Below are 24,028 nucleotides of genomic sequence, written 5' to 3'. Positions count from 1 at the left end.
CCTCCTCCACCCTCTGAAAGTTTTAACCATGAAAACTTAATCAGACTCTTGCAACAAAAACAATGCTTTTGGGAAACATCACCAACAGCCTGTCCTGGTCAAATCACATAGATGCCACCAGCACCTCTACTTCCTCAGGATGCTAAAGAAATTCAGTTTGTCCCCTTAGACTCTCACCAACTTCTATTGACGCACCATAGATAGCATTCTATCTGGATGTATCATGGCTTGGTACGGTAACTGCTCTGCCCAGGACCGCAAGAAACTGCAGAGAGTTGTGGACACAGCCCAGCGCATCACAGACACCAGCCTCCCCTCCTTGGACTCCTTACCTCTCGCTGTCTCGGTGAAGCAGCCAGCATAATCAAAGACCCCACCCACCCGGGTCATTCTCTCTTCTCTCCTCTTCCATCGGGTAGAAGATACAGAAGCCTGAGGGCACGTACCACCAGACTTAAGGACAGTTTCTACCCCACTGTGATAAGACTATTGAACGATATAAGATGAACTCTGACCTCACGATCTATCTTGTTGTGACCTTGCACCTTATTGCACTGCACTTTCTCTGTAGCTGTGACACTTTACTGTTATTGTTTTTACCTGTACTACATCAATACACTCTGTACTAACTCAATGTAACTGCACTGTGTAATGAATTGACCTGTACGATCGGTATGCAAGACAAGTTTTTCACTGTACCTTGGTACAAGTGACAATAATAAACCAACACCAATTTGTTATCTTATTATTCTTTTTTTGTATCTGCACTTTGCTGGCAAGGTCAGTATTTACTGCTCATCTCAAATTGCCCTTGAGAAGGTGGGGGTGAGCTGCCTTCTTGAACCGCTGCAGTCTTTCTGGTGAAGGTGCTCCCATGGTGCTGTTGGGGAGGGAGTTCCAGGATTTGGAGGAAGCAGTGATAAAGGAGCAGGGATGAATTCAGCGTGTTGAGCAGCATCTCTGGGCGGGGTGGGGGGAGGGTGGGGTGCTGAAGGGAACAATGCAGGGCTTCAACCTGAAATGTTGACAGCTCTTTCCCCCATAAATATTGCTTGACCCACTGAGTTCCTCCAGCAGATTATTTGTTGCTCCGCATGCCAACGTCTGTAGTTTCTTGTGTCTCTGATGAAACTGCACTGCGTATTCACAGCCTTGTGTGGAGCGGGGCTTTTCTATCAGAAATGCACTTTCTTGTTTCAATTGACTTCCACCCCGATCATTAAATATCATGTCAATCAGAATTAGAGTCAGGTTTATTATCACTGATATATGTCATGGAATTAGTTGTTTTGCAGCAGCAGTACAGTGCAAGACATAAAAATTACTATAATTTACAAAATAAATGATACAAAAAAAAGGAATAACGAAATAGTGTTGATGGGTTCATGGACTGTTCAGAAGTCTGATGGTGGAGGGGAAGAAGCTATTCCTAAGCTGTTAGGTGTGCCTTCAACAACCACCTAGCTTGCATCTTTATCTCTGGCACTTGACAGGAAACTGACACAAGAGATGACAAACTGGTGAGAGATACGGGGTTAGTAAAGGGAAATGGCATTGAGTTTAAAAAAAATCAGCCTTACTGATTGGAGAAGCGGGCACAATGGCTTACTTCTGCTCCTATTCCTTCTCCCATTTCCTTTGTTGATTTGATGACTCTCAAACAAACTGAGAGATATTCCCAAAGCAAGGAACCTGACTTCCCTGAGCTCCACTCCTCAGATTGGCAAGTGTTGTCACCAAACAGCGAAGGCCAGAAAGGGACGGTGGGGGGCGGGGGGAGGAGGGAGGGATTTTCAGCTTACTACCCAGACATTAGTGTGGAGTAAACTTTGGCTCCCTGCCATAATGTGGAATGGGCAAAACTTGAATCAATAGCCTGCCAAGATAATTCATCCCCTCTACAGGTGGTGGTGTTCTCATGTGCCTACTTCCCTTGTCTATCAGGTTTGGCACACTGCTGAAGTTGCCATGCTGTGAAACTATGGACATCAACACACCAGAACTAATGACTTGTCCTTCTGTTTCAGTTCTGGGACTGACCGCTGGGACTCCAGCCACTCGTCGTGTGGTGTATGGGGCACTGGGACAGTCAATCACTTTACCGGGAAATATGTCAGGAGAAAATATTTCGATCATTACTTGGGACTACAGAGATCCATCTAAACAAAAAAAGGTTCAATTATGTTTGAAAACTCAAAACAATCCAACAAAATATAACAGAGAGAGCATCAGGTTAAACCTGAAGGACTACAGCCTGGAAATACAGAACCTACAGGACAGTGATCAAGGTCTGTATGAAATAAACGCAAGGACAGATCAGGGTGTCCATGAAGAAGTGATGGAACTGCAAATTTATGGTAATCTTATTTTAATTTTAAAATACATTCTCGGATCTAACATTTTAAGTAGTTAAAGATGAAAGGGGAGAGGTTTGTAGTCCGAGCTTGCACAGGCAGAGTGAATCCTGAAATATTGCACAAGTTGGAGCTCCTGTTAAGGAAACAGCCCTTGGTATTTTCTGTTTAAATATCGATGGCAGAAAATTGGGACGGTTCCTTTAAGAGCGGGAACACTGGGCCGTCTGACTTTTATGTGATAGGGTCAATGACGGTAAACCTTCCTGGCTAATTCCAAGATTTCTTGTTATCTGGTCTTAGTTGCACAAAGTGAAATCTGGACGATTCGTTTTTTGTAAACACACTGGAAGGATTTCGCACTATTATTGCAAAATAATTTAGTGATCATCACACCACACATGCCACTTAAGAGTGCTGTAGGAGAGTGGACCTGTGAGAGGCTGTGAACATGAAGCAGCTCATGGAGAGCACTGGAAGACAGACAGAGACCATTAGTTTTACAGATCACAGCACACAGAACAGAAAAACACTGCACTTGTTGGAAATGAACCATATTTTCCAATTGGGTTTCCAACCCCTGAATATTTTAAACACAAGCGAAACAAAACAGAACTTTTGGTGCCATGTGCCTGAGTAGAGTTTTTAGCCTTGTACCTGTACCATTACCTACTACCATTTCCCTAACATTTTCAACTCTACCCGTCTCAGCTGATCTGCTGAAATCCTCATCCACCGACACTTCACTGTTCCAGAATTCTCCTGTTTGCTTCGCTCCACTGTTTTTCTGTAAAATTGAAATTACTGAGAACGACAGCTCATTCCCACACTGCACCAAGTCCCATCCGTGCAAATTTATTTGTTCCAGCTGGCAAGGCGCTTATTCTCTCCTTGAACCTCTCCGCCTCTTTTTTTTCTCCTTTTAAAACAGCTTAAAACTGACCTCATAGATCAAGCGTTTGGTCATCTGTCCAAGTATCGGCTTAAATAGCAAGGCACCGATTTTTTCATGCTCCTGTGAGGTGCCTTGGGGTGTGTTTGCCATGTTGAATGGGATTATACAACAGAAGCCATTTGTTCCCAACTATTCCCCCTTTTAAATGACAACAGAAAACTGGAGAGCACTGGGACTTGGACCATTTGTCCCATCACTTCATGCATCAAGCAGTAGATTTCCTCGAGTCCTGCTGTGTGGAATATACTTTTGCCCCGATAAAAGTATCGCGGACAAGAGTCCCCTGACTAATCTAACCTCTGTCACTGACGCCTCAATGGGTGCGGATGGCTGCTCATTACACCTCAATTTTCTCACAAGGCACTTGAAAAGTTGGTGTGATTTTCCCATCCCCTCATTACCCATCTCCAATATCCATGCACAATTCAACACTTCCAACTAGCTTTCCAGATTTATTCTTGAACCATAACATTTAAAATATTTTTTCATTTAATTCTTCTTTGTTACAAAGTCTAAGGATCACTGGCAACCCAGCAAAAATTCACCTTCCAAAGTTTATGAAGGTACTTACTGAAGGGAGAATTCATGTTCAGTAATTAACAGAAAGAATGGAACCACAGGTAATATTTAGTGATACCCAGCGTTCAGCACCAGAAATATTCAGTACAACTTTTGAACCTGGAGGTTCAAAAGCGCAAACAGAAGGTGTGAACATAAAAGGTGGATTTTATATAAGAAAATGAGGCACATTGATATTTAAACATAGAACAGTGCAGCACAGGAACAGGCCCTTCAGCCCACGATGTTGTGCTGAACTAACTAAATTAGTAATTAAATAACTAACTGAACTGATCCCTTCTGCCTATACAATGTCCATATCCCTCCACTCTCAGCACATTCATGTGCCTCTTTAAGAGCCTCTTTAATGCCTCTATCGTATCTGCCTCCACCACCACACCTGGCAGCATATTCCAGGCACCCACCACTCTCTGTGTGTAAAAAATACTCTTCCCCCCCACGTCTCCTTTGAACTTTCCCCCTCTCACCCTAACTGTAGACATTTCGACCCTGGGAAAAACATACTGCTGTCTGCTCTATCAATGCCTCTTATAATCTTATAAACTTCTGACAGGTCTCCCCTCAGCCTAAGTTTGTCCTACTAAAGTATTTTTAAAATAATGGCAAGGCTACCATCTATCATCTTTCCAGGGTTGCCCCTGAAAAGTGTTGGTGGGCACCACCCCTCAACATTCATGCACAAGTGTCCATGAGGTTACAGTATCTTTGGAATGCTGTTGGGTTCCAAGATTTTGACCCCACAGTGTAGATGATCTCTTTAAAGTGAATTCTTGCTGCCAGCTGTGTACTCATCCTTTTGACCCAGACACCACAATGCTCACTGGTGAGACGGTAAGTCAGCAGCATTAAACTCTCCTCCTTACCATTTGCAAGGGGAATTGTACAGTGCAAAACAGAGGTGAAAGTGAAGGACAGAAAGCAAAGGCGCTGGTCTACTGAGCTTGTTTTCTGTGAGTCCAAGTGGAACATAGATAGTATAGGTAAGAAATCTTCCTAGTACTCACAAAGCTGTTCACACAAGTTCCACTTTGGTCTCCTTACCTAAAAAGTGGCATACGTCATCAAGGGAGTTCCAAAAAAGTTTCATCAGTCTGGTTCCTCGGATGGGTGAGATTCCCATACAAGAGACTGAGTGGACTACACCTGTATTCCTTATAGTAGAACGAGAGAGAATTTTGTTGAAACTTCAGAAAAAAATCCTACTGGCCTTATTAGGATGTACGCTTGGATATCTCCCCTGGCCGAGGAGGCTAGAACTAGGGGCCTCAGTCTCAGAGTAAGGGGTGGGCCATTTAGGACTGAAATGGGAAGACGTTTCACTGACGGTGATGAATATTTGGAATGCTCTACCCTGGAAGGCTGGGGAGCTACAGTCATTGAGGTCAATCAGTACTGAGGTGGATAGATTTTTGTATATTAAAGGAATTGAGGATAGTGCAGAAGATGGTGTTCGGGTAGAAGCTCAGCCATGAGATTGATGAATGGCAGCTCCTCTTACTCCAATTTCTGAAGTTCTTGTGAGAAACTCATGACTAATACCTACTTGTTGATAAGACCAGGATCTTTATTTGTGCTTTTCTTTTAAACAGAGCGTGTTTCAACACCAGTAATAAATATCAGCAAAGTCATCTCAGATGAGATGTGTAATATTAGCTTGCACTGTTCACTGGAGCGTGGCACTGAACCAGTCTACACTTGGTGGACAGGAGATGGCGAGGTCACGGCCGATGAGTCACACGTATTGACTGACGGAGGGATGACTCTGGCACTGTCCTTAAAGTTGAATGACAACACAGTGTACAACTGCACAGTGAGAAATCCTGTCAGTGAGGCAACTTGGAGCATGGACCTCACAAACATGTGTCGATCCTCTGAAGGTTGGTGCTTTACCTTTTCAACCCCACACACTTTTCTGAAATAGTGAGAGCTATTTCTTCCTATCCTAATCTCAGCATCCTTTCAAAGGGATCAGGTCAGGTCTTAGACAGATCAGTGCTTTTCAGGAACGTGCAGTCTGAGTATAAACCTCCAGTATTTACTTTGCTGACCAATACATTTTGGCCCATCCATGGGTCAGTCAGAGCTTGGCTACAATGTGTGGGAATCACTCAAGTTCAACACTTCTGATACCACTCTAGAACTGTGATTTATGGTTGAGGTCATCTCGATTCCACTTGATTGCACCATTGGTGCATGTATTATTAAACAGACTGTCACAAATCCTCTGATGTATAATTGGGACACAAAAGAAGCTCAAAGGATGGTGGGGAGCGCACTTATTTTGTATCACTGGGTTAGGGAGAGGGCAAAATGCCAGCAAGTCCTAACGTCCTTGATGATTTTCCAGTAGCAGATGTTTCCATGGCTACAGATACTGGGTGAAAGACACAAGCGGTGGGAGGGAACTTGTTTTTATGGAATGGTTATGATCTGGAACTGACAACTTGTAGGGTTGGTGGAAACAGAGTCGATCAGGATTTTCAAAAGGGAAAATAATTTCTCGTGCTGTGTGGAAAAAGCAAGGGGATGGGATTGGTGGCTCAGACTTGTCGGTTGACTGGCGTCCTTCTGTGCTGTAATGATTCTGTGAACTACCAGTTTCATGCATGCACCCTCACAAGTCTACTTACAGGAAATAACTGACATGTAAATCTTTTAACTCCTTCATAAAGCCAGTATTTATTGCCCTCCCACTGTTGGCTTTGCTTCAGGGAGCAGTTAATTGTCAGTTACATTGGTTTATCAGTACCCCAATCTGACTTGTGGAACTGGTAATGAGGATGAGTGACACTAGCTCACACAGAGCCCCTAGTTAAGCCATTTATCTAAAACTGCCTTTTTCTGACTTCCTGCTTTCAAATTTGTGGCTTTATTTTTGTCTGGGCTTGGATAAGATATTTGCAATTAACCTATCGACATTTTCCAATGCTTAACCCTTTAGATTCAACAGTTTAATTTTGTTTGCCTTGAACTTGGCCCCAAAATCATGTGAAATTAATTACCAGCAAAAGGAAACATTTTAGGTTCAGTAAACGACGGTAAATTCGAAAAATAGTCAAAAATAAAAGAAGCGATGGAGGGATGTCCTGAAACCTTAGTAAGAATTAATCGATACTTTGTGCCGCCACCTATGTGATCATTTAACAATACAATTTTCTTTCAGGGAGAAAGAAATGCATTGACGATTAAGCTGGTTTAACAATTATTTTGAATTCATCAGAAGGGTGAAGGAGTAATTCACTAGATGACTCTTATTCTGAAAGGCTCCTTCTGAGAACAGGGCCTGGATGTGGTATTTTCAGTTTTTTTTATGTGCTTTCATCTTCTCTGCAATGACAAGACTTTACTGTGCAGAGGGAGGCCATTTTGCTCATTGATTCTGGTAGAATAATCGGGAGAGTCCATTTCTCCCCTCTCCTTTCTCAGCGATTTGATATTTTTGTTTACGCTAGGGCATTTCAATTTCCCTCTTGAAAGTTCTGACTCATTCTGGTATCACCACCCTTTTCAGGCAGTGAGTTGCAGATCACAACCATTCTCCTTGCACCCCATCCACCCCCTCCCCACTTTCACCCTTTGCCCCTGAATCCCCTGTTTCTTGAACCATCTGCTACTGGGAACAGCTTCAGCCAGTTATGATCTTGCAAATCTGTACCAGCTCTGCTCTTGACCTTAGCTTCACCAGTCTAGGTGCATTTCCCATTTTAAGCAAAATTTTATTTAATATTCCTGTGTATTAACATGTTAATAGAATTACAGTTGAATGTCCTTCCCTTTTCAGGTAACAGTCCACGGAGAACACTCCACATTGGCTTAATTACTGCAGCTGCTGTGGTAGCTTTCATCTCAGCTATTCTTTGCTATATATACTGGAAGAGAGAATCCAAGCCCAATGAAGGCAGGTACTCTTGAATATTCTTGTTATTAAGTCACACAGTGTAATCCCAGGTAATGCCCCATCACAATAGTTGGACTCAAATTGGTGTTTGTTAATTGGATCTCTGGCTTTAGCTCCTATCAGATCCTTGTTGCCACTTGGTAAACACTAGTGGAGTGAGACCATCTCCTGAGCAAGACTTCAAAGCAAGTCCTTGAAGTGAGGGGAAAACTGCCCAAAAGTTCCAATACGTGTACTGTGTGTTTCATGAAATTCTGTAACTATAAAACATGGTGTTTTGCAAAGTGTGTGATTTGTGTTCCAGTTCCTTTTCGGACCTGCCAGAGAGGATGCCAGGTATGTGCAGTAGCGTGTAACCCACACTATTCCTGGGACTTTCATTCACTTTGGAATAGTTGGCACCATTCACGGCCCATGATTGCAGAAGAAAGCTTTTGCAGTGCCTACCAAGCTGCCTTCTAAACCAATACTTACGTATAAGTTCCAACATGGTGGGTCCTGTTTCAGGTATTGACATTCTAGCCCTTCTGCAGGCCTTGCACCACGCTGCCTTTATTCCCATGGTTCCAACCCTCAATGCTGGACAAGCTCTTTGCTCTTGCCTGACTGGAGGTACCCATCTATCACCTGACCTGACGAACTCTCCCCCAGCTACTGATCTCAAACATCGCCCCACCACCAACACATCAACAGCAGCCGACCCCAATTTCCTCTTCATTGTGTAGCACATAAAGAAACGGCCTTCCCTTGCGTATTCTCCAACCCCTGGGGGTGTGGATTTCCCTGCACACTGTTCAGCAACCATCAGTGTACCTCATATGGGATCTAAGGATACGCAAGGCCAAAGTCTGAACCACAATTGGGTGCTCAGTTCACACGGGCAAAATTTGAGTTGAAAGGATTCAGGGCAACTCATTCCTGACAGTGGTGCATTGCAGAAGAGCAGTGCCTGTTGCTCTGAAGGGTCATGTGATGCAAACTCCTTTTAAAGGTTTGAAAGGTGACGTTTAATGTGCCCAGACTGAATAGCAGAGAGAGTCTGGATTCCACTTAAACTAGATCATAGATAATGTAGTCAACCTCTTTAACTATGCTGCATGGGATTCATTATTAACCGCAAATATTTATTGGTTGCTACAGACTGACAGGAGGTTGAGATAACAGAGGTACAGCACACAGTCACTAGTTCAGTATATGCTATAAGGAAATAAAGAAACCACATGATTTGAAATTCAAGGACTCTTTTTCAAAGGAGATTAAAGATGATTAAGAATTGGACAGTCTGAAGAGCTAGTAAGACACCCAGAACAGAGAGGTTTGTGTGGCAAAAGTGAAATTCCAGCTTACGAGTGAAGCAAAGACAATGGGAGTAACTTGCTTGGTTTCCTGCTCCCACCCCATGCTGACTGCCCCACCGGTATCTGTAATTCTGCAGCTTCACCAGATTTGATTTCCAGGGTGACTGAAGGAGAGGATAAGGGAAAATGGGAGCAGGCAAGCATTGGGGTCATTGCCCAAAGGATGAACACAGATCGACGGGCTCAGCTGATGGCCTGTTCCCTCACGGTAGTTTCGGTGGAATTGTACGAATCCAAGGCCCAGCATGCTGTCTGTTAAATCATTCTTTTCCACAGTTTGAGAAATTCCTTCATATTTCTTCTCTTCCTCCTACATTCCACTACACTGGCTACACTAACAAAATTGAACTATTATAACTGATCTCCTCTCCAACTTTGGTGCTGTCCTACACTGCAAAGTATGGCCCTTTCTCTGCAACAATGCTGCTTTAGTTCTTCCTCTATTTTGGGCACAGATGATTCACTATTGCCCTCGTGAAGTCTGAATGGAAAGCTGGCCTTGGGCAGTTCTATATTCATTAGCACAGTGCTTTCTTTGTATTGTGGAAACTGGAGATGCAGCTTGTGATTGGGGATGATCAACAAAGCCTTTGGATTGAAAATTCAGGGGTGCCCAACATCATGATTTGAATGTTGATTCACCAAGGTTGGTCCTAGGTGTTGCCTTGAGCAGTATCAGCTGTAAAGAGTACTCCCACTTTGTTCTACTGTGAAGAACAGATCACCACCATGGTTAGTTTTTTTTCTGAGGATGAGAGTTTACGATTCTCCCTGTCTGTCCAATGTCCATTGTACAGCTTTGGTCCCAATTACAAATAACTGGATACCTTATCCCTGATGGTGGTCTATAACTGGGTCTGGATGGCAATGCCACTGGGTTGGTCAGTGAAGGAGAATGGCTGCAGTTGTGCCCACTGAGGATATGGTCACACTTGGCTAACATCTCCTTTGTTGTTGTATAGTCAATCAGGTTTTTGAATTGAGAAGGCACGGCTGGTGGAAGGGTTGAGCATAGGTTACCTTTAAGGGGAAGGATAGTTGAAGAAAATATTTACTGACAAAACAAGAGGAGCATCCAGACATGGTTCCAACAGCAATTGTTTTTATTTAAAGCTCCTAACACTGAAGGGAGAAGTGAATCAGTGCTGTATGCTGTGATCGGGAGAACAAGCAATGCCAGGGACCAGGTTAGTACAAGTTGCAAAACTTTTCTGGGTTTACTTGCTCTCATTTTCTCCACTTTCCTGTTTCAATAACAAACTTTATCTAGTGAGATTTTCAACAAGAGAGAAGTTGTTCACACCCTGATTAGTTTCCTTCCTCATGTGGCTGAACTCTGGTCCTCTATCTGATGGTGTGGGGAGACATCATCTGAGAAAGGCCAAAAGCTTTACACAAAGAATTGCAATCTGACCATCTCACAAAAAGTTACAGCACATCTGCCTCCTCCCCTCTCAGTCCGCCAGTTTCAAGCAGCCGTCAAAATCCTCAACTCTCTTCCAATCTTGTATATCACCGTAGGATTATGCCCTCACTTAGTTACCAGTCTGCAAATGGAAATAGCTCCTTGCTCTTCATCTTGGCCTCTCATAATTTTACTGTACTTCAATTAAATCTTTCCTCTGTTTCCAAGGCCACTGCCAAACTCTATCCTCCATGATTGAGAGCAGTTTTACAGAATTGGGCAGGGCAAGTTCATCCGTTAGTTACTCTGCTGACAAATGCCTCAGCCTTGTGGGAGTAATGGTGTAACCGCCTACTATAACGCCCATACGTCAGAGTTCTTCAATTTGTGGGATGTGGCGTGACAGGCAAGGCCAGAATTTATTATCCATCCATAAATTCCCTTGAGAAGGTGGTGGAGAGCTGCCTTTAACTGCTGAAGTCCCTCTGGAGGTGCTCCTGCACTGCTGTTGGGGAAGGAATTCCCGGATTTAGACTCACCAAAGGTGAACAAACAGGTATGTTTTCAGTTCGGCATGATGTGTGTCAACAAACAATCTGCTGGAGGAATTCAGTGGGTCAAGCAGCATCTTTAGGGAGGGGGTAAGGAAATATTGACATTTCAGGTTGAAACCCTGCATTAGGATCTGATGCAAGGTTTCGACCCGAAACACTAACAATTCTTTCCCCCCCACAGATGTTGCTCGATCCGCTGAGTTCCTTCAGCAGATTGTTTGCTGCTCCAGATTCCATCATCTGCGGTCGTTTTCGTCAGCATGATTGTATCTTGGACAGGAACCCTGCGGCTGCTATCTTGTCCTTCCAGTTAATCAAAGTCATGAGAGCAGCAAAGATGAATCTAGAAACAAGCTGCTCACAATTTCCACATGCTTCTCCCTTCCTTAATTAAATGAATCTGGGTCAGAGTCATCCTTGGAAAAACAGGGAACTCAAAAGTCCAAGATGCAGTTAAATTGGAACTTGAGGTTGGGAACCATGCATTGAGGCTGAGCATAATGAAAATGAAGGTACCAGACCGTCTCAAAGTATAATGCTAACCTGCAGTGTCAGCCACTTTGTTGTTTTATTTATTGAATTATCCAATTGTTTTAATGCTTAGAATCGATGTGTTCATTTTACGAAGAATGTCTTCCCAATGCCCTTACATTGTGCTGTTGATCTGCATTAATATTGAATTGCAGTTGTCTTTATGTGTTCACATCGTTCCAATGTTTAGTTCAAATATCATGAACAAGTGATGGCATTGACTTAAAGCTGCCTTGTTGATGGCTTTATTGGAATCCTCCAATTTCACCAGCATCTTTTACACCCTGACTGCCTCAGCATGGCTTTCCATTGTAATTATGTTAACTTCCCAATTTTTAAAAATAATATTCTGCTGATACTAACAGCTTTTGCTTTGTCTTTCAAATGCAATCCTTTTGAACCAATGCTACAAAATGCTAGTGTTGGTTTTCTGACCAAGTTCAGTCTTTGATCAGCGCCAGCACAAGAGGCCCAAGTAATCTTTGCAAGATCCGTTCGACTGCCTCTGACCGCAAGCTGCATCAGGTCAAGGACTGAAGCAATATAGGAACATTCAGCTCCTCCAACCTGTTTGGTCAATCCACTGCATCACATTGATTCATGCAGGGAAACCCTGGAAATAGTTTAAAAATGTGAGATCTAAAATGATATAGTCTGCCTGTATTTTCAACTAATTTATGTTCCAGAAGACAAGAATTCTGGAATTTGGAAAAACAGCAACAAGTTTTCATGCTGTATAACTCAATGAAAATTCTATGAAACTATTCCTGGCAATGGTGACTGAATTATTCTAAAAACTCATCTGGTTCACTAATGTCCTTCTGGGGAGGAAATCTGCTGTCCTTACCTGGTTCAGACAGTCTGAGATTCCAGACCCACCTCATGTGGTTCGCTTTTAAATGTCCTCTGGAATGGCCAAGCAAGCCACTCGGTTGTACAAGGCGGCAGCTTACCACCACCTTCAAGGGCAATTAGGGAATGGTAATAAATGCTGGTCTTGTCAGCGATGCCCTGATCCTGAAAAAGGAATTAAAAAAAATTAGGATTCCAGAACCCATTCAATGAGCCTACTGAGATCTGATGAGGCACTTTTTTTTGAGCAATTAAGTTAACTAAGAGTTGTTTCATCCCTATCTCATGAACAGTCTCCTCTGGGGCAATTGTAACATGACCTGGAAGTCGTATTAAATGGGGGATGGGCAAGAATGGTGTTATACTCAGTTTGATTCTGCACATTACTGTGGCGTGAGAACATTCCATCCAATCCCATTCAATTCCATCCAGTCCTGCATATAATGAAACCTTTGTCCCTATTGTTCTAACATCTGCTGCTTAACCGCTGTCGTAATCTCATTCCTTTCTCTGTGTCTTTCTCCAATTTATCCAGTTTGTCTGTAATCTTTGTACATTTTCTCTCACTCCCTCATTTTGCCTCTGTTGCTAGCTACATGGTACCTCTTTTAACAATTTCCTTCTGGTTTCTGTTCCGTCTTCCTAGGCATCATTCCTATGAAGGTTACTCCCACGCTGTTGCATTTTGACTCTTGTTTTGTTTCTGGTACTTCAATTGTAGATCTAACAGTGCCCCTTTCAATCTCTTTTAACCATTTTGGCATTACTAAAATCTGAAAATGAGGCTTTACCACCAAGGGTGGGTGAGAGAGTTACCTCAAGGACATTTAAAAGATGAGTGGAGTTTGGAAAGTTTAACAGAACAACAATATGAACTTGCATTTATGCATTGCCTTTAATATAGTAAAAAGTCCCAAGAAACATCACTGTTAATAAACTTAAATTGTCACTGTGTCACTTGAGAAATAGGCTGATGCCCAGAAGTTTGTCAGTTAGGTTTTATGGAGAAATGTGAGATGATTAGGGTGGGGATTTCAGAGTTTTCATATGTGACAACTTTAGTGGAGTGATTTAATCACACCATTAGTGGAGTGATTAAATTTTGGGTGTTCCAGAGACCAGGGGTGAAGGTTTCTCGAGGGATTATACAGCTGAGGGAAATAACAGTTCGGGGGCGGGGGGGGGGGGGTGCAAGACCATGGGGGAACATTAAAGTAATTTAAAAATACACCAATAAACTTTTTCCCAGTAGTGAGGTGATGTAGAGATTATGCAGCTCATTGTGGTTTGGACCCGAGATGCAGATACTGTCGCACGCTACTGCCACTGTGGTCCCACACCCTGGGTCTGAATAAAAATATGCACAAGTGAACAGATAACAGGCAGGACTGGAACAAGGTGCAGCTGAGAGAGCAGACAGTGCTCAGAGGCACCAACCACATCATACATAAAGCAGTCCTGACAAGCTGATAACCTTCATGGTTACATCCTCTTGTGATTCAGTTTTGCCTTTTCACTATTAGTAATTTTCCTAAGTGAAATGACATGGTGGTGACAAATAAGGAATAATCAGACCTTCATCTGGATCACGCTGACAGTACAGAGCTCCTTCCATAATACCAACATTTTAGCAATTTGTTTGCACAACTACAGTATTAAACCTCAGGACATTACTGGAGCTATTCTTGCATTATTCCACAAGACAGTGTGGAAGTTCCTGTCTATAGCCGGACAATACAGCGCCCCCTCTCCATGTCCTACAGCACGAAGCTTACTCCACAGTGAAAACCTCTATGTCACTGTAAAGTACTCCCTCTGCAGAGCTAAATCTATATGATTCCATGGGACAGAGATTATCATAAAAGGCAGAAATCTGCAGCCCTTTTGTCTTGCATGTCCTGCAGTACAAAGGTCCCTAAGCATTAGAAAACTCCCTCTACATTACTTTATAATACAAAACCTCTCTAATTCACCCTGCACTTTAGAAAATCCACAGTATATAGAGCTCTCATTTTCTCTCCAGTGCCAAAATCTCTCTCCATGTCTGAAAACTATCCACTCCCTTTAAGCAATATTCTGCATTAGCTCTTTGCACTATGTGTTCCAAGTTGAGTCACATAATCACAAGGTCTAAACACAAGGTCCATTGAAATTATTTTCTTTCAAGCCACAGAGATATTTACATCAACTGGATGCCAGCGAAGGACAGAAAAATCCAAGAGCCCAGCTCACAACAATATATGATGAGATAAAATACAATCCTGATGTGGACCCCCTGCTGGCAGCAACAAAGGTGGGAGAGGAGTTCAGCACCCAACGTTCATCATCCGCTACATGAAATCTAACCACGGCCTTGAAGTGTGCCTTTAATCCCAGCTTTTATGTTCAGCTGCTTCCTGCACTGCCTACAGCTGATACAACTGGCTTGCACTTTGGGAGAGAGCAGAGCAGGTGTTGGAACAGTTTTCTGATTAGAATGTGATTTGGCAGGACTGGGACAAGCTGGAGAAATCCAAGTAGGAAATGTTGGAAATAGCAAGGCCATCATTTCTAAGGAGAGAAGCTTCACTGGAAGAAAAGAGGTGATGGCATGGTTTATTTCTAGTGGATGAGTCTATGAAGAAGTGTGATGGGTTAATAGCTTGTATTGGGGGCAGATCAGGGAAGGTTCATTAGGTTGATTCAGGGGACTAAAGGGTTATCTTATGAGGAAAGGTTGAGCAGGTCAGGTCTATGCTGATCAGAGGTTACAAGGAAAACTGGTGGCCGTACTGATAACTAACATTCTGAGGGGATTTGACAAGGTGGACGCTGAGAAAATGTTTCTCCATGCAGGGAATCTTGAACTGGGGGTGTAGTTTCAAAAAATGTAGTCAGAGTTTAAGGTGGCATTGAAATGGATTTTCTTCTCATAAAGGATTGTAAGCAGTTGGAATTTGTGGAGGCTGAATCATTGTGTATTGAAAGGTTGTAAGGTTCAGATTTTTGGTCTAGGTTTTAGGATTTTTAGTTGAGGGTTATGCAGGAGAATGGTGCTAAAGCCAAGGCAGATCGGCCACAATCATGGCAGAGCAGGCTGGAGCATCCTGAAGCAAACCACTGCTGCTTCTTATAATCTGGTAGTCGTGTTTTGCATGAGGTGCCAACCACAGTGTATTTCCACCATTTCCTGTTTGTTTCAGTTGTCATTCAGATGTGATTTTATATTTTATTTAAAATTAAACTAAACTTTTTTTTAATGAATCCATTTCCCTGTGTGTGGTGATGTACTTGTTCTTTGCTATCACAAATGTGTTCTCCTTTTGCCAACAAAGCATTTGGAATTAGTGTGGCTTTCAACAAAAGGTGCCTCAGTGGTCTGGTATAGAAAGGATCCAGTAACAGTACTGACCTAGAAATTCCAGTGTGTCTTAAAGGAGTAATGCACTGGAATGGTGAAGAAGCAGTACAACAACTACCAGCGCAAAACAAGCTGCCGAAGGAACTCAATGGGTCGAACAGCAACTTGGGGGAGGGGAGGAGAAGAATTGTCCAAGTTTCATGTCGAAACCCTGCATCAGGACGAAGAGTGGAGAGGAGAGATAGCCGGTATAAAGAGAGGAGGAGGAGTGGGACAGGAGTTGGTGGGTGATAGGTTGACTGGGTGAGGTGGGGCGGGGGTGAGGTGAGGGATGATGGAACAACTACCATTTGGTCAAATCCCATCTGTGATCTGAGAGCAAAAGCCTTGCTGGCAAGTTACAGGTTTCAGGTTTGGGGAAGGAGGCTGTCAGAGCACTGCATAGGTTCCCGTGAAATGCTTCAAACATCACATTGGGTTTGTAAGGGAGTATCATGAAAGGAAGTGCCCTGTTGGCATGAACACAAAAAAACCCCCCTGCAAACATACAATACTCCAGCTTAAATCAATTTTTTATCACATGGCTATGGAAAAACTGGCACTGCACCACTGAACTTTTCGGCAACTCCATTGTTAAATCATGGCTTGAAACATTAAGGACCAGACATCACAATGCCCCTGCCAAGCCTTCTTCTGTTTTCCACTCTTCTGTAAAGGAAAGTGAGGGCAGGCGGGGTTGTCTTGCACAGACAGAGGAAATTTGTAATGCAAACAAGGAAACAGCAGAAGTCAACAAATACATTGTGAATGTTGTCACGGAAGAAGGCATGAAACCTGCCAGAAATACTAAAGAACAAAGGGTCCAGTGGGAAAGAAGACTTAAGGAAATTAAGTGTTAGTACAAACATAGCAGTGGGAAAGGTGGTGAGTCTGCACGCTGATAAATTCTAAGAATCTGCACCACACAGTTGTGAAGTAGACTGTGACGGAGTTAAAGAATGTTCTGCTTAGTGTCTTCCAAAATTCTATAGATTCTCAAGTTGTTCTGTGGATTGGAATATGCAGAATGTGAACGCACTATTTAAGAAAGGAGGGAGAGAGAAAGCGGGGAACTACCGGCCTGTTAACAACGTTAATAGCAGGAAAATTGCTAGAATTTACAATGCTATGATAACAGAACATCATGAAATAGGACCGGGCATCATAAGCATGGATTTATGAAATGAAAATCACGGTTGATTAATCTTCTGAGGATGTCACCAGCAGAAAAGATAAAGGGGAACCAGTGAATGTCACCTATTTGTTTTTCAGAAGGCTTTCAACAAGGCCCCATATTGGTGGTAGTTCAATAAGGTGACAGCACATGAAATTGAGAGTAATATTCTGACGTGGTTGAGAACTGATTAACAGATAGAGAGCAGAAAGTGAAGGAAAGAAATTGATCTTTCTCAGACTGGCATACTGTGACTAGTGGGATACACTGGGATCAATGCAGTGCAGAGAAAATTCACTAGACTGGTTCGAGTTCGCAGTTTAACGGGAGATTGAGCAGACTAGGCCTGCATTCTTTAGAATTAGAAGAATGAGAGGTGATCTCATGAAAATTTACAAAATTCATATAGTGCTTCACAGTGTAGATACACAGATGAAGTTTCCACCGGCTGAGGAAAACTAGAACCAGGGGTGATGGTCTCAGAAAAAGGGATCTGCCATCTTGTACAGAGAAGGAGAAATTTCTTCACTCAGATGCTGGGATTCTCCATCTAGGAGGCCTGTGGAAGCTCAGTCATCGAATTCAATTATAAGAAAGTTCAATCAATTTCTGGAAGTTAAAGAAAGGGATTAGGAAGACTGCAGTGAAGTAGATACTCAGCCATGATCATGTTGAATACTGGGGAAAGATTGAGGTGCCTACTTCTATTGCTATTTCTTATCTTCTTCTGATAGAGTCACAAAATTATTGAAGATAGCTTGATTTCAGCATGATGATGGGAGAAATTTGTCCAGCCACTTGGGCTAGAGATATTTATAATAGTCTTAGCAGTATTGCAGTTCTAAAATTCAATTCCATTCAGCTCATTCACTGTCTAGTTTCCAGCAGATTGCGTCAGGAATGGGAATCCTGGCCAACTTTTCTCCACCCTAATTGGGGAGCAGCGAAGACAGTTATAAAACTCCTATCAGACTGAAATAAGATCTAAAATCCTCTTTGTCTACACACATCACTAGGCTACATTGTAACCTACTGAATGAATGGGATATGTATCCTTGTTTAATAACCAGTTTTGAGGTGCAGTTGAATAGGCAAACACACGTATTAGAAGCAATAGTAGGCTACACCCTCAGACCCCGAGATTGTGGATGATCTGACCATAACCTCAACTCCACGTTCTCGTCTACCCCTAACCCTTTCACCCCCTTGTTGCTCAAGAATCTATCTCCCATCTTAAAAATACTTAAAGACTCTTTGATAAATAGAGTTCCAAAGACCTACAACCCTCCCTAAGAAATTAATTTCCCCTCATCTCTGTCTGAAGTGGGTGACCACCCCCCCTTCCTTTGAAACAATGACCCCTAAGTTCTCCCACAAGATGAGGCATCCTCTCCATATCCACCCTCTGAAGACTCCTCAGGAAATTGTCCTTTTTGAAATGCAGCATCCAATTGGCATACAGTAAGGTCACAAATATAGCAAATAGAAAACAGTTTTGGTGATGTTGGTTGAATGATGGTTCTCGGCCAGAAAGAATCCGAATGATTTTCTATTAATGGGAATCTATCAACATTCAGCTGAAAGGTACAGGCACCTGTTTAACATCTATAACAGTGGAAGTGTTACGTAAATGCAGGAGACATTCAGCAGGTAAGGCAGCATCTGTGAAAAGGGAAAACAGAGTTAATGTTTCAGGTGAAAATCCTTCACAAGAAAGCAGGTTTGTTTTAAATTACAGAGAGGGTGGGGGGAGGGATGAATAGGACAAAAGGAACATCTCTGACAGTGTGGGGCCAAGGTTACTGTGGTGATAATTCCCTGATTATGCCACTGGTTGATAGATTAAGAGAGAGAGAGAGAGGGAGGGAGAGAGAGAGAGAGGGAAAGAAAAATAAGGCAAAGGAGTGGTTGGGGAGGGGGGGGGGTGGGGTTACCGGAAATCGATGCTGAGGCCATCCCTTATTCCTATGGCTCCCTTCCGCCACCTTGACGACCTGCCCATCTCCTCTCCTCCCCTCCTCCATCCTTTATTCCATAGACCACTGTTCTCTCCCCCTTCTTCAGCTTTTGCCTCTTCTACCTCTCACCTCTCAGCTTATTACATCTTCCCCCCCCCCCCCCACCCACCTACCTTTCCCCCTCACCTGGACTCACCTACCACCTGATCTCACCTATCACCTGCCTGTGTGTGCTCCTCCCCTTTCTCCACCACCTTATTCTGGCTTCTGCCCTCTTCCTTTCCAGCCCTGATGAAGGGTCTCGGCCTGAAACGTCGACTGTTTATTTCCTTCCATGGATGCTGCCTGACCTGCTGAGTTCCTCCAGCACTTTTTGTGTATTGCTCTAGATTCCAGCATCTACAGAATTTCTTGAGTCTGAGAAGAATTCATTATTTCTCTTAGTGGATTTGACGATTTTGTTCTTGTTTTGAGTTTACAGTTCTGTGTTTTCACACCAGAACCGAAGCTTGGCCACAGCACCCTGGTTTCTGCTTTCACAAACGATTCTTTTGTATTTGCAGAAATGGACTGAAGTAAAATAAGATTTTGATGTCTTTGCACTGAGATAAAAGATCAGCCATGACCTTCTCATGCAGTGGAGCAGGTACAAGGGACCAAATGACCTGAACCTACATCTATTTCTCATGTTTTTATTCTCACTGAAACATGAACAGGCTGGAAATATATTTCCCAGAAGCATAAACCAGATTCTGTGAAGTTTATATATAAACAAGCTGCAGGCAATAACAGTCAGAATTCGCAAGATAAATAGTGGCATCACAAAATACCTGAAGGAAATCTCAATGTTACCCAATGATGCTGCAGCTTGATCCCACAGTCAGCACAAGAACAGGCATTTCTGCCCTTGATACATCAACAATTGCATTGACAAAACATTGCCGACACAATGAACTGTCCCACAGTGCTTATCAGAAGCATTATATGACAAAACATTGCCGACACAATGAACTGTCCCACAGTGCTTATCAGAAGCATTATAAAAAGAAACTGACAACAAGCCACATATAAGAACGGATTACCAAAGGATTGGTCAAAAAAGATGGTTTTAAGGAAGGTTTCGAGGTAGCTGGAGGTGAAGAGATTTGTGGGGACTAAAAGCAGTTGAAAGCACGGCCACTGACAATTAAAATTGGGAGACTGATACCAGCCCAGAATTAGAGAAGCACAGAGACATAGGAAACTTAACTTGTACCTTCCCTGAGAGATGAGTTCTGTCCGTGTTTCTGTCCTTTTTAAACCTGTCATGTGGAGCTGTAGGCTGGTGCATGGCTTTGTGCGTGAACGTAATCCCTACACCAGCTACTTGGAGGCAAAAGGGACTGCTAGATGCCAACCAGTTTCCCTCTACTAAAACTCTTGTCCACTTGGTAGAACTTGTGCTTACTCCCAACAACTTCTTTTGATTCCTCCCACTTTCTACAAATCAAAGGAGTAGCCATGGGCACTCTCATTGGGCCCTAGTTACACTTGCCTTTTCAACAGCTGCGTGGAGCAGTCTTTGTTTCAAGCCTACTCTGGCACAACTCTGCAACTCTTTCCCTGCTATATCGATGACTGCATTGATGCTGCCTTCTGCACCCGTGCAGAACTTGTTAATTTCATTAACCAGATTCCCAGCAACTACTTGGGATTTGTTTGAGGCTGCAGTATTTTTAAGTGGCTCATAGGACCAGAAGAGGTTGTGTACATGGATGATTTGGACAGGGTTCCACAGGGGATATGCTGAGAGTTACTTCTATTCATGGAGATATCCAGAACTGGAAGGCATAGTTGCAGAATAAGAGTTTGCCCATTTAAGTGGAGATGAGGAGGAATTACTTCTTTCAGAGTTGTGTTGATCTTTGAAATTTATGAACTCAAGAGAGCTGTGGAGGCTGACTTGTTGCTGAGTTGGACAGACCTACATTGGCTTCAGGGATGTCAAGGGGTATGGGGATTAGGGTGGAAAATGCAGTTTTATTTTTAAGCTTCCTAGGTCTCTCTGCTTCTCTAATTCTGGACACGTATCAGCCATGACCCTATTGAATGATAGAACAGGTTTGAGGGCCACATTGTTTACACCTGCTCTTATTACTTGTATATACACTTACAAAATGGGATGAAGTCATGGAATCACTGAAAAAACAAAGATGAGGATGTTAAATTCCATGACTTGCTGGAATGGGTACAAGCACTACTTAGCTTAAGTGCCAGGCCAGCTAGTAATGCTCTTAACAATATTGCAAGGACTACGGTGATGTAGAAATGCTGTGATTGGATTGGAAACCTAGATGGATTAATAATGTAGTAAAACACATACTTTATCTCCGTACTGAACTGTGTCTTAACAATCAAATCTGGGAGCAAAAAGCAGGTCATAGAGTCAGAGTTATACAGCACAGAAATAGGCCCTTCAGCCCAAATGGTCCATTCCAACCAAGTTACCTTATCCAAGCTTGCCCCATTTGCCAGCGTTTGGCCCATAACCTTCTAAACCCTTCCAATCCATGTACCTGTCCAACTGTTCTTTTTAAACAGTTGTTATTGTACCTGCTTCAACCACTTCCTCTGGCAGCTCATTTCACACAGATACCACCCTCAAGTTCCTGTTAAATCTTTCCCCTCTCACCTTAAACCTATGTTCTTTAGTTCCTGATTCCCCAACCCTGGGAAAGAGACTGAGTGCATTCACCCTATCTATGCTCCACATGACTTTATACACCTCTATAAGATCACCTCTCAGTCTCCTACGCTCCAAGGAATAAAGTCCTAGCCTGTCCAATCACTCCCTATAACTCAGTCCCTCAAGTACTGGCAACATTCTTGTTAAATCTTTTCTGCACTCTTTCCAGTTTAATAACATCTTTCCTATAGCAGGGTGATGAAAACGGAACACAATACTCCAAGTGCTGCCTCACCAGCATCCTATACAACTGCACCATGACCTCTCAACTTTTATAATGCGCTGATTTATGAAAGCCAGTGTGCCGAAAGCCTTCTTCAGCACCATCTACCTGTGACTCCACTTTAAGTGAACCATGTACTTGTATGTCAAGGTCCTTCTGTTCTACAATGCTCCCCAGGGCTCTGTTGTCCACTGTGAAAGTCCTACTTGGATTTGACTTCCCAAAATGCAACACCTCACACTTACTCGATGTCAGTCAAAATGTCAGTGAAACTTTTGGATTGCTGGTAAAAACTTAGCTGCTTTACTGGAGCCTTTTAAGGAAAGGAAACTCACTGTCCCTCCTCAGGCCAGCCTGTCTGTGACCCCAGAATTCAGATCCATATCACTACAGTTGATTCAAAACTCCCCAAAGTGACCAGCAAGTCACTCAGTTAATATGATCAGGAATTGAAATGGGACGTTGGTCTTGTTGGGGACTTTCACATCATGTAAATGATTATGAATCACAGATACAGGTAATCCCAAACACAGGATCTAACAGTTTCATGTTAATGTTCAGAATTAAAACACTGACTTCACTGGCTCTAACAATCTACCTTCTGACTGATAAGACTGGCAAACTCCTTCCCTGCTGAGAAAAAAGCTAGCAAGAAGTTTGAAGTGTATCCTGTACAGTACTGGCTACAGGTAAAACAATGTCATAGAGTCATACAGCATGGAAACAAGCCCTTCAACCCAACTCGTCCATGCTGACTGTGTTGCCCAGTGAGCTAGTCCCACCTGCCCGCATTTGGCCCACAGACAGAGTCAACTAAAAGCATCAAAGGTGCAGCAAGAGCAGAGGCAAGCACAGGAGGTAGCTTGCCTCCTGGCAGACCACCAGCCCGATCTTAACATCTGTGCCTCTACTGGCCTGAGAGTGTTAGGAACATGAGATGGTGTTGGTTTTGGAGGGCGAGCCAGGAGCATGAGGTTGGGATGGATAATTTCCTGGCAACTTATATCAGCAGCAATGGAATGTAGCTGAGAGGTTAATGCAGAAAGAACTTTATTCTGTATCTTATAGCAACTGCAATGAAAGCAAGGCTGTGACCCAGGCTCACCATTAGATAAGTGAAATGGCATTTAACACTGATGATCAGGATGTACACCACATGGAAAGCAAAGGACAGCTAAGTAGTAATTATTATTTTTCCACATGGAAGAAGACAAAGATAGCACAAAATATCTGCATCACAGCTCCAGTTACCTGGGTTTGATCCTGACCTCTTGTGCTATCTGTGTGGAGTTTGTACATTCTTTCTTTGACTGTTTGGATTACCCCGGACGCTCCCGCTTCCTCCCACAGCTCAAAGATACGTGGGTTAGTAAGTTAGCTGTTCACTGTAAATTACCCCTGGAGTAGGTGCCTGCTGGGAGAATCTGGGGTGTTAAAGGGCAAGTGTGAGAAATTTGGTTGCAGGGTACTGAGGTTGATGGGATAGCTCTGACCACCAACATAGATTTTATGGACCGAATGGCCTCCTTCAACACTGTGTGGAACTATGGAGCAAGTCTATTGGACAAAAACAGGTATATTGGAAACACATAGCATATGACTGGATTGATAAAATATTAAGATATGATTGTAGCTAATTCAGAAAAAGCTTTAAAATAGAAAAGATGTTATACTGTTATATAGTTACATTTATATTCGATCTACTGCTACTGAAGTTCCTTGAGAAGTTGCATCGTGGCTTGAACCACTATACCAATATTTACAGCAAATAATTAGCTTGAATAAATGTTTAAACTCCATATCACAAATGGCCTTTGTGCCTTAACTACAAAATGTGGAAGTGAATTCTGTGTAAACAGATTTATCAAGATAATTGTCACACAACTCTTATACTTATGGGCAGAAAATGAACTGCACATGAAATATGCACCAAAATGGCGCTATTTGGGGTTGGAGTTCGGGGCCAGGGAGGGTGACCCTTTGTCCTCATGCACGAGATATTTGTGCCCACGAATAGCCCCAATCATGATATTTTTTTATATATATTTCAAAAATAAACTTTAATCATAATAAAAATATATAC

The 24,028-nt window shown here is 42.8% G+C and overlaps 2 protein-coding genes across 6 annotated transcripts in view; one reads left to right on the top strand and one right to left on the bottom strand.

Moving 5' to 3' along the window:
• The window catches only part of LOC127585786 (signaling lymphocytic activation molecule-like), a 47,104-nt gene extending 31,371 nt beyond the window's left edge, over positions 1 to 15,733 (top strand). Inside the window, exons 2-6 of one of the 3 annotated variants that reach the window (XM_052043483.1) lie at positions 2,028 to 2,288; positions 5,478 to 5,765; positions 7,670 to 7,786; positions 10,258 to 10,331; positions 14,654 to 15,733. In XM_052043483.1, the coding sequence (XP_051899443.1) occupies positions 2,028 to 2,288; positions 5,478 to 5,765; positions 7,670 to 7,786; positions 10,258 to 10,331; positions 14,654 to 14,824 (911 nt within the window). In that variant the 3' untranslated portion in view covers positions 14,825 to 15,733. Of the gene's footprint in view, positions 1 to 2,027; positions 2,358 to 5,477; positions 5,766 to 7,669; positions 7,791 to 10,257; positions 10,332 to 14,653 lie in introns of all 3 variants that reach the window. The other 2 variants (XM_052043482.1, XM_052043484.1) reach the window with 2 other exon arrangements.
• LOC127585785 (RNA-binding protein 4B-like) overlaps positions 1 to 24,028 on the bottom strand; it is a 93,783-nt gene that overhangs the window by 9,258 nt on the left and 60,497 nt on the right. Inside the window, exon 5 of one of the 3 annotated variants that reach the window (XR_007958599.1) lies at positions 12,482 to 12,651. The exons of the other annotated variants lie outside the window; for them this stretch is intronic. The gene's annotated coding sequence lies outside the window, so the exon portion shown is untranslated. The remainder of the gene's footprint in view (positions 1 to 12,481; positions 12,652 to 24,028) is intronic. 3 annotated transcript variants of the gene reach the window in all.

The sequence above is a fragment of the Pristis pectinata genome, chromosome 34 (assembly GCF_009764475.1).
Source record: "Pristis pectinata isolate sPriPec2 chromosome 34, sPriPec2.1.pri, whole genome shotgun sequence".
Classification (NCBI taxonomy): Eukaryota; Metazoa; Chordata; class Chondrichthyes; order Rhinopristiformes; family Pristidae; genus Pristis; species Pristis pectinata.
This window is presented reverse-complemented; position numbering and strand designations above follow the sequence as displayed.